This window comes from Pseudochaenichthys georgianus, chromosome 17 (genome assembly GCF_902827115.2).
Source record: "Pseudochaenichthys georgianus chromosome 17, fPseGeo1.2, whole genome shotgun sequence".
In the NCBI taxonomy this organism is placed as follows: Eukaryota; Metazoa; Chordata; class Actinopteri; order Perciformes; family Channichthyidae; genus Pseudochaenichthys; species Pseudochaenichthys georgianus.
Window position 1 is genome coordinate 21,972,173 of NC_047519.1, and position 14,995 is coordinate 21,987,167.

At 41.2% G+C, this 14,995-nt stretch overlaps 2 protein-coding genes across 2 annotated transcripts; both read left to right on the forward strand.

Moving 5' to 3' along the window:
• The first annotated feature begins 21 nt into the window (after positions 1-21).
• mul2 (mitochondrial E3 ubiquitin protein ligase 2) lies at positions 22-4,833 on the forward strand. Its single transcript, XM_034104445.2, has 6 exons — positions 22-114; positions 732-874; positions 1,343-1,430; positions 1,512-1,632; positions 3,160-3,391; positions 3,807-4,833. The coding sequence occupies exons 2-6, from the start codon at positions 758-760 to the stop codon at positions 4,320-4,322; spliced, it is 1,074 nt and encodes a 357-aa protein (XP_033960336.1). The 5' UTR covers positions 22-114; positions 732-757; the 3' UTR covers positions 4,323-4,833.
• A 6,628-nt stretch (positions 4,834-11,461) lies between these two features.
• On the forward strand, positions 11,462-14,464 carry camk2n1a (calcium/calmodulin-dependent protein kinase II inhibitor 1a). The gene is made up of 2 exons (XM_034105306.2): positions 11,462-11,973; positions 12,565-14,464. Exons 1-2 carry the CDS (start codon positions 11,805-11,807, stop codon positions 12,633-12,635), a joined length of 240 nt encoding a protein of 79 aa, XP_033961197.1. The 5' UTR covers positions 11,462-11,804; the 3' UTR covers positions 12,636-14,464.
• Positions 14,465-14,995: the final 531 nt, after the last annotated feature.

A 14,995-nucleotide genomic window follows, 5' to 3' on the forward strand; every position in this document is an offset into this window, starting at 1 on the left:
ACGTGGAGAGACGTCGCAATGTATACGTCATCACGCAGCGTTCCATAGGGTCACGTGACGTGGACAACATAGCTCAGCCGAAAATGTCAAGCTAGGACTTCAATTTTCTGACAGGTAAAAACAACTGATATTATAATAAGTCGTACTTGACAATTAAAAAAGATATACCTTTAGGCATTTCATATTTGTGAACATATAGTAAGCTAACGATACGGTTGTTTAAACAATGTCTAGAGGTCAAAACTGCTGCTTTATAGCTAACTTTAGCTTACCATTATTACAAAGATAATAATCCTACTGAAATACGTTATGTAATAAGTGGCTTGTTACTGTTGACAGCGAGTTACAGTTTGAGTCATATTGATGGTGTTAGCTGTAAAACAATTAAAGAGAAGTTAATGGGTCTTAATTTCCCTTACAAGCAATATGAACCGAAACAAACAACTGGCCTCGTTTAAAGAAATCAGGTTGTCTTAAAACAACATTGTGTTAATGTATTTCCAGAATCTTTAAAAAATACTCTATACATCTGAATTAGTCAGATTTTGAATGTCAACAGCTGAAGCTGAAACATAAACGAGGTTAACCCAAGTTCCATGATCATCAACTGAGGAGACTTTACTTCATTAAGTCATTTTTTTCATAGTAACATGACATTTGTTGTCATCACTGATATACAGGAAACAAAATAGATTATATTTGATCTTCTTTAATATCATGTATTCCTGCAGGTCTGCAGTGAGGAGACTCAGAGGGAATGGAGGAGTTTCCTGTGAAGGTCTCAGAGGCAGTGTGTCTCGGGGCCAGCCTGGCCCTCTCAGGCATCTGCTACTGTCTCTACAAGAAGAGCCGGACAACGCTAGATAAACTCGAAGTTAGTTGTGGTCCATCTGTGATTGACATAACCTTTCATATATTGTTTTAATAATGCATTTGTAGTCTTCATGCTGTCAAAGCCTTTCAAATAATTGGGATTAGTTCCAAAACCATGTAAAAGTCAGCTTTCACACACACAGATAGATAGATCCTATTTAGTGGAGGGCAATCTTCTTGTCTTCTTCTTATACTTTTTATTTTATTGGGCTTGTGACTGAGAACATGTCTACTTGCAACCTACAAAGTTCCAAATAACTTTGTAGTAAGAAGAAGGAAGTAAACCTTGCATACATTGAAAAGAAAACGCAAAGGCTGGAGACAAAGTATCATTTTGTGTGGGGGAAACCGTTTTGTTTCCCTTTTTCCCATCTTGTAAACCATTAGGTAATGGTCATGGCTTCTACTGCTTTTTTTTTTTTTAAACCTTCAAGTTTCCTTCCTAAGTGTTTGTGTCTCATGTTGTCAGGATGCTCCTCACTTCACTATAGACGGAAAACTCAAAGACATTCTGAAAGTTACTCCAGGAGCATGTCTACAGTATGCTGTCATCGAAGGTAAACATGAGTTGACTCTGACAAGAGCTGAACACTTGAAAACATATCGTATACTCTAACAGGTGTGTGTATACATCGTAGGTGCTGTGCAACCGGTAGGCGAGCCTCTGACCAGCTCCTTCCAAAAAGAAATATTTGGAGTGTTGCAGAAGGTCTTGCTGAGAGAACACAGGCTTGTGTGGAACAGCCTGTCACGCACTTGGTGAGTCATCCATCAATACAATATTAGCAGCATTATGATTCCACACATTTTGTGGCATCATCACTTTTATAGTGGACAGTTTAGATGTTTGACATGCAACAAAGGTTTGTGGTTGGAATACAACCAGGCACATTCCTCTGAGGTGGTATGCCTTAAATAGTACGTGCACTCCCAATTTAGGAAGGAGGAAAAACATATTTCTGCACTAGCCTCTGCTTTGAAAGGTTTGCGTTTCTGGAACCCAGCTGTGAAGAGTGGTTCTATAACGTCATGGTACACCACTGCTGTGCATGGTGTGGGAAAATGTTCTATTAGTTGTCAGGGCAAGCCCGATTTTAAGCTGGGGTTAAGTTACTTTTAACCATGTGGCTTTTGCAGTAGGACCCAAACCTGATTGCTGCCTCTGACATCAGCTACACAAGATAGATGAGACATCTTGGCCCCTGATTGAAAGCCTGTGGGTTTGGTTGAGGGCTATTACGAGCTATTCATACTGCATCTATATATTCTTTGCCTTTTCTGGCAAGTTCGTGTTATTAATCAGCAAGAATTTCAGAAATATCACAGATTCACTTTTGTAAGAGCATCTTAGGTGATGATGATGTCAATATTTGAAACATTTAATTATAATAACTTTCGACATGGCTTTAGACCAGGGGTGTCGAAACTACGGCCCATATTGAATCAGCCCTCAGCAAATTCAAAAGGTATAATGGAATATGGCCCACAAATTAAACTTGTGCTTGTCTTATATTTTCAATATATACGTACACATATATTAAACACTTTTTTTAAGTTGAAAACATTTTCTAACAAATTTAAGTTGAAAAGAAAAAAGCCCAATAACTTATTTACGCTTGAAATCTACCCTTCATATTTCCTCTTTTTATAAGCAATCTGAGGCTTCTGCTTTAAGGGATGAGCTGCTAACAAAATAAAGTAAACCCTCTGGAGAGCTGTGATGTAGGCTGTTTTTTTCTTCTTAAAGCATTTTCAAGTATCAAGAATAATTTACCCACATTTAATTGATTTTGCTAATTTATAACTTAACTTATGAGGCAATTAACTTCACCTCGAGTGAGGGGCCCAGCCATTCGTATTTTTCTGTATGTGGCCCTACTGTAGGTGAAAAAAGTTTGGACACCCCTGCTTTAGACCCTTCACTGCTTTCAAATTCCACAAAGCAGCTTGTACCAATTCCACAAAGCAGCTTGTACCGCAGGCTTTCAATTAGCCCAATATCAGAATATTTAGTTTATGTTTATTAAGGATCCCCATTAGCTTTTGCTCTTGACAAAAGCTACTCTTCCTGGGGTCCGACACTTAAAACAATACAACAATAATACAACAACATTCAAGACATAATTCCTGACATCATTTAGTGATGTCACTTCAGATGTATTTGTTTATTTATGTAAACATGAATCAAAATGCAACCCAAAATTGAAGTGCATCATGTTAACAATATCTTGTCTTGATTCTCATGTGTATTGACATAAAATATCTGTTATTCTTCGCCTGTTGCAGGACGGACAGTGAGCGGGTCTTGCACCAAAGAGTGACTGCAGTGCCCTTTGTAGTAGTGGGATCAGATGATACGGCCGTCAGAGTGCTGTGCCCTCTGCAGGCCTCTGGTGTCCACATGGAGACCACCCACGAGAAGTTTCACCAGGTCAACTACGGCTTCAGTGACATCATAGGACAATACCTCAGCGGGGAGAAGCTTAAAGGGCAGCTGGAGACAGAAGAAATGCTCAAAGTAAGTAAAATACCACAGTGAACTTCTATTACTCAATAGTAAAGTGACCACAAATAGTAACCAGGACTGTACATACATAACAACTGCACTGTCTTTACAAGACTTTAACCTGCACTCACATCTGAACACTTATGTACATATATTGAACATGTTCATACAAATGCTCAACTTGTGATATCTTGTTTCAATAGTTACTTTATCACTTTATTTTTGCTGTATTATTATTTTAACTTTTATTCTATTTTATCTTTACCTTGTGAATCCTGTTTTTCTTTCTGACACTGTTGCTGCTATAAACGCCTGAATTTCCCCACAGGGATAGATGAAGTTCCATCTTATCTTATCTTTTATTCACTTCACAAAGTATACTAATACAACTGATTTAACTGATCTTCGTTTCACAAATGTTTTCCAGGTGGGCGCAACTCTAACTGGTGTGGGTGAGTTGGTACTGGACACTGACGGCACCCTGAATCTCAGACCCCCTTCTAACGGCTCAGAGTATTTCTTGAGCATTACAGACTTTGACACCCTGTTGGGGGAGCAGGAGAGCACAGCTGGTTGGTGGAAGGGGCTCGCCATCGCCTCTGCTGTGGCGGGGGCAGGGGTGCTACTCTGGTTGGGCCGACGCTACTACAATAAACTCAAAGTACACTGGCAGAGGGAGAAGGAGAGGAGGGAATTTGACAGACTGCGGGCTGAAAACCCAAGAGCCCGTGCTCCAGTAGCCGGACACGAGGCCATCGGAAACGAGGAAGAGGAGCACTTAGTGAACGCCTGTGTGATCTGCCTTACTCAGCCACGTAACTGTATTCTGTTGGAGTGTGGGCACGTGTGCTGCTGCTACAGCTGCTACCAGGCTCTCCCCCAGCCCCGCTGCCCTATTTGTAGACAGAGCATAAGCAGGGTGGTGCCTCTCTACCATGTTTGAGGCAACTGTGATCACATGACCTCAGTGGAGCTTCAGCAACACACAAACTGTCAGCTTAACTCCTTTAAGTGCTGCACTCACACCACAGAAGAGCTACGCTTTGAAATTCACATTACTGTAAAGAATAATGTCATGATGGGATTGTATGTAATACAAAAGGTGAATTGTTATGACTTTCAGTTAGGTATTTTATCATTAATTAAGAACAAATGTGATGGGGGGTGGGTGTAAATGTGTGAACAATAGATGTTTATTTTCCTACATAATTGTTCTGTGCCTTATTCTGGTTATTTATATGGTGGCTGCGGTCTAAAGAGCGATTTAACTGTTTGTCTGGATGACTTGAGACTGCTCAGAAGAAGTAAGCTTGTATTTCAACCTCTTTCAGTCACATTTGAGTCATAGAAAGTTACATATATTTAGTGCCAAGACGAAGCTAATGACTTATTGACAGGAAATGTGTAAAATGGTGGTTTTTGAAACATATTTAATAAAGAATCACTCTGTACAATTTGTGTAGCATGTCTTCCTTATTGTCAGTGGCCGTTTCTCAATCGCAAGTAAAACTGCTGCAGAGCAACTATTTCAAGTATACTGCGTCATCGAGTGGCACCGAAGGACTGTTTAAATCATAGGTTTAAATGCATGTTAAATGCCCAGTATTCTGCGCCACTCTGACGTAGAATACTTGAAATAGTTACTCTGTACTCGCGATTGAGAAACGGCCTGAATCTCCATTTGTCAAAATTACGGATCCCATTTTGTTTTAGGAATGTTTTGAAACAACTTAGTTTATCCTGTTACATCAAACGTCTGCTCTTCTTAAACATTAGGAACGTAGTTCATATCTCAATAGATACACGTGTTCCACAGGACTTGATTCATTCATGATGGGTCTTATTATTTCTCCATGAGGCACACATGCTTGTTGACAGCACCTGGTGCCTGAAAAGACTTGTGTGTAGTGAGTCATCAAGCTTACTATTTCTGTCTTCTCTAAAAGGCATTACGAGGATTTGGAGCATGGCGGGTAGATGAAAAGCCACCTTTTGTTTCTCTTTTCGAACAGAAAGGGAACAACTAACAGTTGTGTGCTTGTGGTTGTATTGCGAGGTAAAGAGTGTGGCGTGAAAAAAGGAGCAGGTGGGAGACACAGGATCTCATAAATCTTCCCCAGCGGTCAGAAGGGTTCACTTTGACAAATTCTTCATGAGGTCTCTCAGCAGAACAGCAGCTGTGGCTCTGGGGGAGCAGACTATTACTGTAGCACCCGCAGACCTCTGAGGGCATGGGGGAGCAGTGTCATTTGATTGGATCAGTCCAGTTCAATTAATAAATACAAAAAGATCAAAGTATTTTACAGCAAAAAAGAATGGGAATAGTTTCACATGGGTCTTTGGAGAGGGTAAATACAATGGGAAATACTGTAATGTATGTATGTATGTATGTATGTATGTGTGTGTGTGTGTGTGTGTGTGTGTGTGTGTGTGTGTGTGTGTGTGTGTATGTATGTATGTATGTATGTATGTATGTGTGTGTGTGTGTATGTATGTATGTATGTATGTATGTATGTATGTATGTATGTATATGTATGCATATAGAGATACAAGTTCTAAACATATGAACTACGAACTACTCCAGGCTTAGTGGATTTCAGTTTGTGTAAATGATGATACGAGATTGGTGCCTCTACCACTAGATGTCCATCTTTCTTCACTTGAGTTAATGAGACACTGTGCTGGCTGACAGTGAGGGAAGACACTGGCTTCAGTGGATGAATTCGAAGTCACATGCAATTAATGTAGGCCATGCTATCCTGTTTAATCTATTCTGATAGCTGACAAACAATTATTTAATAATTAACAATGATATGATTATTCTCTAATGGTTTCTGCTTCATGGGTGTAGACCCATATTTGTGGTGATGAGGCTGCAGACACTAGTAGTTAAGTAAGTTAAAAATATATTAGGAGTGCCCGTTTTAAATAGAGAGATGTAATGGCAGCGTTAGCATGGATAGCTATTATCATTGCTAGCTATTATCATTGCTAGCTATTATCATAGCTAGCTATTATCATTGCTAGCTATTATCATTAATTGTATTATTGCTAAGTGTATGGAGTTTTCAGGAATGGAAATGTCAGTCCGTTGGTCCACACTGAATTGTAATTTGTACAGATGTTCCTGGTTATGACAGGATGAATCTTATTGACTTCAGTCAGCTGCTGACTTTTCCTTTCAAGCCATAATAAGGTTGGCATTTTCGCCTTTGGTGAAATGTCAACTATTGTATGCATTGCTGAGCATCAAAAACAACTCTTAGTTTGCCTGGCTTCTTGGGGTGGTCCACCCTGTGATGAGGAATGTACCGAACACTCTCTCCTTCATGGCTCTGCATCACCGTTGCTGATTATTTCTTGCATAAAGACTGTATAATGACCACTGCCCTTGAAAGGGACAGGCATCTCGTGGTGTCCATCTTTTTTCTGCCTTACAGTATGTTGTCTCTAAGGAGTTGCATGACATCACCTTGAGACACATAGTGCACTTTTGGTTGAAGTTTGATTCCAGGACTTTCAGCACATCCCTGGCTGTTGGCAATGGCATCTCTTTCCCTTTAACTCCATGCACAAAGCTTTGATTTTCCCTTTCTTCTTTTTTTTTAAATATATATTTTATTGAGCATTAAAAGTACAAAATATACAATTAGAAAGGGACAGAAACATAATACTCACTTTCAGTTTTTCTTGATTTTCCCTTTCTATCCAAGAGGGGATTGGCTGAGCCTATGATGCTCCCTCCGAGCACGGTCCTTTGCGCGAAAGGTTCATTTTCTCAGCCTGTGAGCAGCTAAGACCTTCTACCATCACATTAACTACTGCCAGCAGGAGGAGACAACAAGCTAAATGGATACTAATGTTGTCCAAATGAGGACAAAACAATATATTTAGCAAGATCTAGTTTTTCGTCAAGTCATACACCAGCAGTTATATGCAGTACTCAACAAACAATGAAGGTTACATTGGAAATGGCATGGCTCCAAATCTTTGAAATGTTGACACATGACCTTATGTGCGTGTCAGGGAGTAGTGGTGCAGCAGGGTGTTTCTTTACCTTGGCATTAGCAGGCACTCAGCAGACAGCAGGAGGGAAGGTAGAGGTGCGGTATCTCAGGAGAGAGAGCCATCACAGCGTGCCACAGCTCCTGATGCCAATTACCGCTGTCACCCATCTGCTTTGGGCATGCAGTGAAACGTGGGATAAGTGACCTACTTTGGGACAGTTGTGTGACTGCAGTGCTTCTCCTCTCATCAACAAACCAAGCGCTCCCCCCCTGAGGAAAGGCTGACAGCGATAGTATCACAGGCAACCACACACTGGTCAGAAATATAGATTTTTGTTTTGTTTGGCCGTTCGCTTTGAGCAAATTGCATGGCTCTAACAGCGCTGATGCACCGAGCCCAGGGATCTGAATCCAACCAGATTGTAGATACAATTGAGGTGGTAAGGTAATCCGGTAAGGGCATATTGCAATCTATTCCATTCTTTTACCCTTTAGAAACCAAAAGGAAATAGACACAGATCCCAAAATTAGAAACAGAGAGGTATGTTTCTTTACTTATCTCTTCTCTCACAGTATTTAGCCTTCCAGACATGTTGTTTTAAATGTATCTGATCAGGTTCTAAAATATTAATCACTGAGATTTCTTCTTCATGAGTACATTTGTGATCTGTAAGACCAAAACAATGAGACTTAAAACCTTAAAATGCTCCATGGAGATGAGGATACTTACAGTTGGTTCAGAATTCCGTCGGTTTGACAATAGTATCAACATATTTTACTTTACATGTTGACTTGATGCATTGTCATAAAAATACTGAAAGATGCATTTTAACGAACAAAAAAGATTACTTTATAATATTGCAGACAAGAGACGGACATTGTTGTGTTTTAATATGTATATCTATCGGTGCAAGTATTCAGATTGAAATACTATATTAGTTACTCTGTCTGTCTAAGTTAACATATTGGCATTTAAAGGGAAAACTACATATTATGTTAAATGGCCTATCAGCATTGTTTTAATCATAATATTTTATAACCAGATCATTGTTTTGAGTATAAAACCACAGGTTTTACCAACATGGTGCTAAACAATATATACTCACCTTTCCTGATCCCAGCGTTGCCTCCTCTGTGAGTGACGGAGGTGCAGCAGGCAGTGCGTAGTATTTGACATGCTGCAGAATGAGTCTGTGAGCATGTGTAGCTCAGCTGTGTGGTCACTGACTGAAGGAGCTCTGCCGACGTCCCCAGTATCTAGAGAGCAATGTGCTGAAAAACCAACAACATTCATCTTGATGACGATGAGAGCAGATATACAACTGTTATTCGCTCCATGAATACAGATGGTGGTGCCTCACTTTCTTTTGGTGCTCTTACTTACAGTTTTAGCTTTTCCAAAACACACACACAACCTGAGAGCAAGTCATCGATCGTGGCTCTTAGCTCTACGCTTTTTATTGGCTTTTTTACTCAGCTAGTGTAGTGTTCCTCAAGGAGGAACATAGTGTGTTCAACATTGTGCGAGTGTGCGAGTGTATGTGTGTGTGTGTGTGTGTGTGTGTGTGTGTGTGTGTGTGTGTGTGTGTGTGTGTGTGTGTGTGTGTGTGTGTGTGTGTGTGTGTGTGTGTGTGTGTGTGTGTGTGTTCAGCTGTGCCTGGCCTGCTCGAGGGGAGGGGAGGGGAGGGAAGGGAGAGGGTAAGTGACTCAGCATAGTGATTCATTTATAATTGGAGGCAGTGCTTCAAGAGCACACACACACACACACACACACACACACACACACACACACACACACACACACACACACACACACACACACACACACACACACACACACACACACACACACACACACACACACACACACACACACACACACACACACACACACACACACACACACACACACACACACACACACACACACACACACACACACACACACACACACTCTCTCTCTCTCTCTCTCTAAGGGTGGGTGCCCTTGTCAGAGATGATGGGACTGATTGAGTGTGCCTGGTCATTATTAAGGACTGCTGCCTGCTAAAGGGCAGGCTGGGATGGAGAAAGAAAAACAAGGGGACGACGGAGGAGGAGGAGGAGGAGGAGGAGGAGGAGGAGGAGGAGGAGGAGGAGGAGGAGGAGGAGGAGGAGGAGGAGGAGGAGGACGACGACTCACAGCATGCGGACTGAGAAAGATCAATTGAACTTAACAGAGGCGGACCAAAAGAGTAGTGGTGGTACTTAAGCCCACTGGAGTTCAGCATACGAGGCGGGGCGTTATAAGGAAAGGGGTACGGCGTTAAATCAGCGTAACACATGCATAAGTATATTTCCAGGAGAACTGCTTTCAACGAGTGTCAGGTGGTCAATTTCAGACAGGAGGCACAGACAGACAGGTCAGCTGGCCCGAGTTGTTAACACAGGTTTGGTCCAACAATAGGCCTTCTGTCTGCTCTTTATTTGAGATGTTATAAGACACCATAATGCCGTAAGGATGGGATGTTGTAGCAGAGACTGCAGAAGAGAAGGATGACCTTCAAATGCAGCTAATGTTGAATTTATACTGGCTCTGTCCGTGGTGCTGAAATCAACCATTCATATATTTCCGCACGAACACAACCAGGATAATATTATTAGTTTATTTAAATAATTAATCATTTTAATTTCTTAACTTTTAACTGCTGTTATTTCGCCTATATATGCTAATAATCTGCACTACTATTCATCTATTCATTCAGTACGAAAGAAGTACTGAAATCCTTTGTTAATGAAATGTGCCACATTCACATCAAAAATGTAAAAGATTTAAAATCTAAAAGTTGTAAGTAGCATATGTCACATGGCAATGTATTTTAATTATTCATTATTGCATGGCTTTAAGTGTAGTGTGTTTTATACCTTTTTATTGTGTGATTTTACTCTGAAATGTGTTTGCCTTTTTAACTAGTTTTAACTTCCTGCTGCATGCTTTTATTTTTGAAATGTTTGGATTGGCCTTGCCATGCTGATTGACAATGAGTGACCACACCTGGAGCCAATTTACACGCCTATAAAGGGAAGGAGAAGAGCAGCAGAGGACAGACGGAAACTGAGAGAGACGGAAACTGAGAGGCTGAAGGGCACAGCATGGCTGTGAAGTATTTTTGCTTAAAATACCAAATAGATCACCCATTGTAGCCATGCCTCATATTGCTCAAACCCCTCTTTTGTAGCTCTGTTAGACAAACAGGAGCTCAAATGCTTTTTCTCTTGCAGGTTTATCACAAGGGGAGTTCCTTTTTCTATTTCCTGCTTTTTAAACACGTGCTCGTACAGGTTAGCTCTGAGTGATGGCGAGGCTTTCTAATGTAAACAAAGACGAGATTACGTCCAAAACACGTCAGGCATTGTTTCTGATAGCAACTTTCTGTGGGTCCGCTGCCGATTTGACGTCAGATCGGCAGAAAATCTGTATCTGCAAGTTGGACCCCCCATTTTGAAAAGATTTGGGTACGGAGGAAAAGAGAGAGGGTTTTATTTTCCCGACGCACCGGGGACACACATTTATGTATAAAAGACATCACAAAGTGCATTTTGCATGATAGGTCCCCTTTAAGTAACTTTTTGAACTCAGAACTTGTACTTCTGTAATAGAGAACGTTTAAAATGTGGTATTAGTACTTTTGCTTAATTAGAGTATCTGAGCACGTTTTCCACCATTGCCTAATGGTAAATTTGCAGATTTATTCTACAGTAAACCAGCGTCACAAAAACTGACTGAAAGTTACTTCTTCACTGGTGCAATGTCATGTATTGACCTGAAGATGTCACTCTTGCTCCTCTAACTCTAACTCTCTCTCTCTGTCTTTCTGTCTTTCTTTCTTTCTCTCTCTCTCTCTCACACACACACACACACACACACACGCACGCACGCACACACACACACACACACACACACACACACACACACACACACACACACACACACACACACACACACACACACACACACACACACACACACACACACACACGCACACGCACCCCCCCCCCCGGATGGATGACTTCACCGTTCTGCCTGGGTTTCCTTTATGATCCCGGGATCTCCCACTTCCCTCAGCAGACAGCAGCCAGCAACACAGGCGAACACACCTCTCTCTCTCTCACACACACACACACACGTTGACTCTGCCTGCAGCTGCAAAACATCCAGAGACCACAGAGAGACCACAACAACAGCCGGACCTTAGACGCGGGTGTCCCCTCATCTACACCGAGTTACATTCAGAAAGGATCCAGCAGGACAAACACACCATCCTCTGCAGCTTGCACCAACAAAGGAATCTAAGGCTTTATTGGAAATATAAAGCCACTGGGGAAGACTTTTATCTACTTTCTATTTACTCTGGTGATCCTTCTTGAGTCGTGCCACTATGTCCGAGGTGCTGCCATACAACGAGGGGAAAATGAGCGGCTACGGGGCGGACAGCGAGGTCAGTCAGATGTCCTTTAGCTGCGGACTGCAGGACACGAGCGCCTTTTTCGCTGGGTCGCAGGCGAAAAGACCCCCAAAGCTTGGACAGATCGGAAGAGCCAAGCGAGGTAACGGATAGTGTAATATCACTTTGTCACAACGACGTAAACATGGCGATGGAAAACATGCAACATCTGCTAGGATTTATAATCAGTTTATTATAATGCTCTCATTCGTATAATCTAGTTTTTATTCAAATTGTGTGTGTCCATAACATTCGAGTCTACATTTAGATATTTCAAACACAGGGTAAATACTTCTTTGTTGCACGAGTCTGTTTACAGAGACATTATCTCCGTAAGGACACACCCCGCACTGTTCCCAAAACAATAGAAACCTGATGAAAGCCTGGCTCGTCGCCATTACCGGGAATGAGTTGGCTTCACCAAATGCGCGTACCCGTCCCGAGGTCGGGGATTTGCAATGCTTTCATTTGTATTTATCTATTCACCTGCAGTATTGTCAAACATGTGTTCTCCCTTGCTTTGGTTATTCAGTGTTCCCCCTTTACTCTAGTCCGTAAATACGAATCACTTGACCTTACAATAAAACACAATGATCTCAGTATTGACTGTGATATTATAGAAATGTCATCATGTATCTCTGCTGTAATGGTCTTAGTAAACATCCCCCCTTCTCTCCCCACTCTCTCCCCACAGTGGTCATCGAGGATGACCGAATAGACGAGGTCCTGAAGGGGATGTCAGACAAGTCTGATCCCGGCGTTTAAACACGAGCGAGTCTTGCAGACTTTTTATTTTTGATTACCGATTTGAAGCACTTGTCGGCTGTGCATGTTCGAGGATTGCAGGAGAATAACGACGGCACGAAGCGAGGATGGAGTGACTGACGAACGGCAATGAAAAGAGCAGAACGGGGGGGGAAATGGAGAAGGATGAAGGTTGATAAATGAAGATGACGGATGATGAAAGAAAGAGAGGGAGAGACTCTGGAAAAGACCAAGATTTATCATGGGATTGCTGGCAATTCTCCAAACGAATCCCGATTTTAAGTACTGCTGCGCAGCGAGGTGTTGAGATGGCGGACTCCGCTCTGTATCTAACCTCTGCTGACTTTAATGATGGATGAACTTGTCATTACTTCACGACCATCTATTTTTCCTTTCCAACAGCGTTGTAAGCAACACAATACTGCAACTGGAGACTGAAGCTAAATCCCAGCCCTATTTCAATAAGTTGTACAGTATAGGCTAAGCTTTCAGACGTCCCCCTTCCTCCCCCTCCCCCTCCTTTAGGCTTTGCTTTGTTGATTCAGTCAGCGACGGTGCATTCAAGGGAGCTGTCCGTTCAGCACTGAGCCAATGCATTCCTGTTGCTGCTAACGCTTTTTAAAAACAGACCAACCAAACTCTCGAGTCTGCTAAATAGAGGAGACACATTGTATGTAAAAAAAACATATATCCGAGGACGGTGCAATGTTAATATTTTCTGTAGTAGAAGCCCTGCTTGTTTTGGCCCTTAAAGAACATTAGGCCACTGATTACACCTGAACCACAGGCTTCTTCTTCTTCTTCTTCTTCTTCTTCTTCTTCTTCTTCTTCTTCTTCTTCTTCTTCTTCTTCTTCTTCTTCTTCTTCTTCTTCTTCTTCTTCTTCTTCTTCTTCTTCTTCTTCTTCTTCTTCTTCTTCTTCTTCTTCTTCTTCTTCTTCTTCTTCTAAAGGTGCAGCTTGGCACCTTCATGTAGCTGATTTAGACCTGCACATATCTCTTGTTCCCTTGTTTTTGTATTCTCAAATGCTCAGATAACTACAGAGGCCAGCATAGATTATATAAAATGTTTAGAATAAGTCATGAAATTGATGGGAAAAAAATTATGCTTTCAAAAATGTGGTTATTTTTCATTCGCAGTTATTTGTGTACCCTCTACAATACGTTGTTTCTCCATCTATTTGCATGAACTTTCACTCCGGTGCCAATGCAGGTGCCACTACTCTTACCCTGGCACGCTTCTTTTTTGACAAAAGTCATATTTGTATTTTTATATCTAAATATTTGTTATTTAAATGATATGCTAGTCTATCGTCTTACAATTCATCAACACAAATATTTCTACTTCAGAGAGGATATACAGGATGAGACTAGGCTTCATGGAGGTGAAGCTAAGGTTTTGGTGGACTGGTCTCATTCTATATCACCAGTCGGGCGTTTTTTAAAGACTAACTGAATGTGTCTGGGGTTTTGCACACATCAATGTTAAACTATTATTAAGAAATCGTATACTGTGACTTGAGCTTCGTTGATGAATTTGTTAGAAAATTGCAGTTTTAGAGTATATTGCACTGTTTACGAGTATCCTCAAATAACAAGTGTTATTTGAACGGTTTTGGACATTACAGTTTTTGTTTTTTTATTTTGTACCATTATTTTAAAGAAACTGGATATGGTTTGTTGTGCATGAAACCTTAATATTTTCAAAAATGAAACATCATTTTCTGAAGCAAAAAAGCATCAAAAATGTCATGACATTCTAAGAATGAGTCATTGTTATTATGATGCCATTTTCACTGTATTTGGTGAATTAATAAATGGTTAAAGAACATGTAAATGTGTTTCTTTGGAATTATATGTCCCAAGACAATTTTGTTTTTGTTTCACTAACAATTCAAAAGAAGATGACAAACAATACACTCAACATCAGAGTGGCCTGGGCCTGGAAAAAGCCAATGGGAGCACAGTGACGATCACAAAAATAAAAGGGAGAGAACACAAGTGTGGTTGTAGCATCAAAAAGCAAAAGTCCTCTTTGTAGCCTTTGAAGCCAGTCGCCATAATCTCAGTGACAGTAAATACTGATCCTTAATTAAAGGAGGAAGAGCGATCCATCTGTTAAGCTGTTAAACAGCTCGATGTCGGCCTACACTAGTGAATCTATCACACCACAGAGCCCTGGGGAGCCATGACTGACCACATGATCATCTATCAGAGTGTAGATGTGCAGCGTCCTCGTACAGTAGCTCTCACACAGAGACTGTAGCAGGCCAAACCCTCGTTTGGCTGGTGCACCAACACAAACCTACTGTAGTGTACAGTATGTCATGCAACAAAACCAAAAAAAACTCAGCATGCTCTG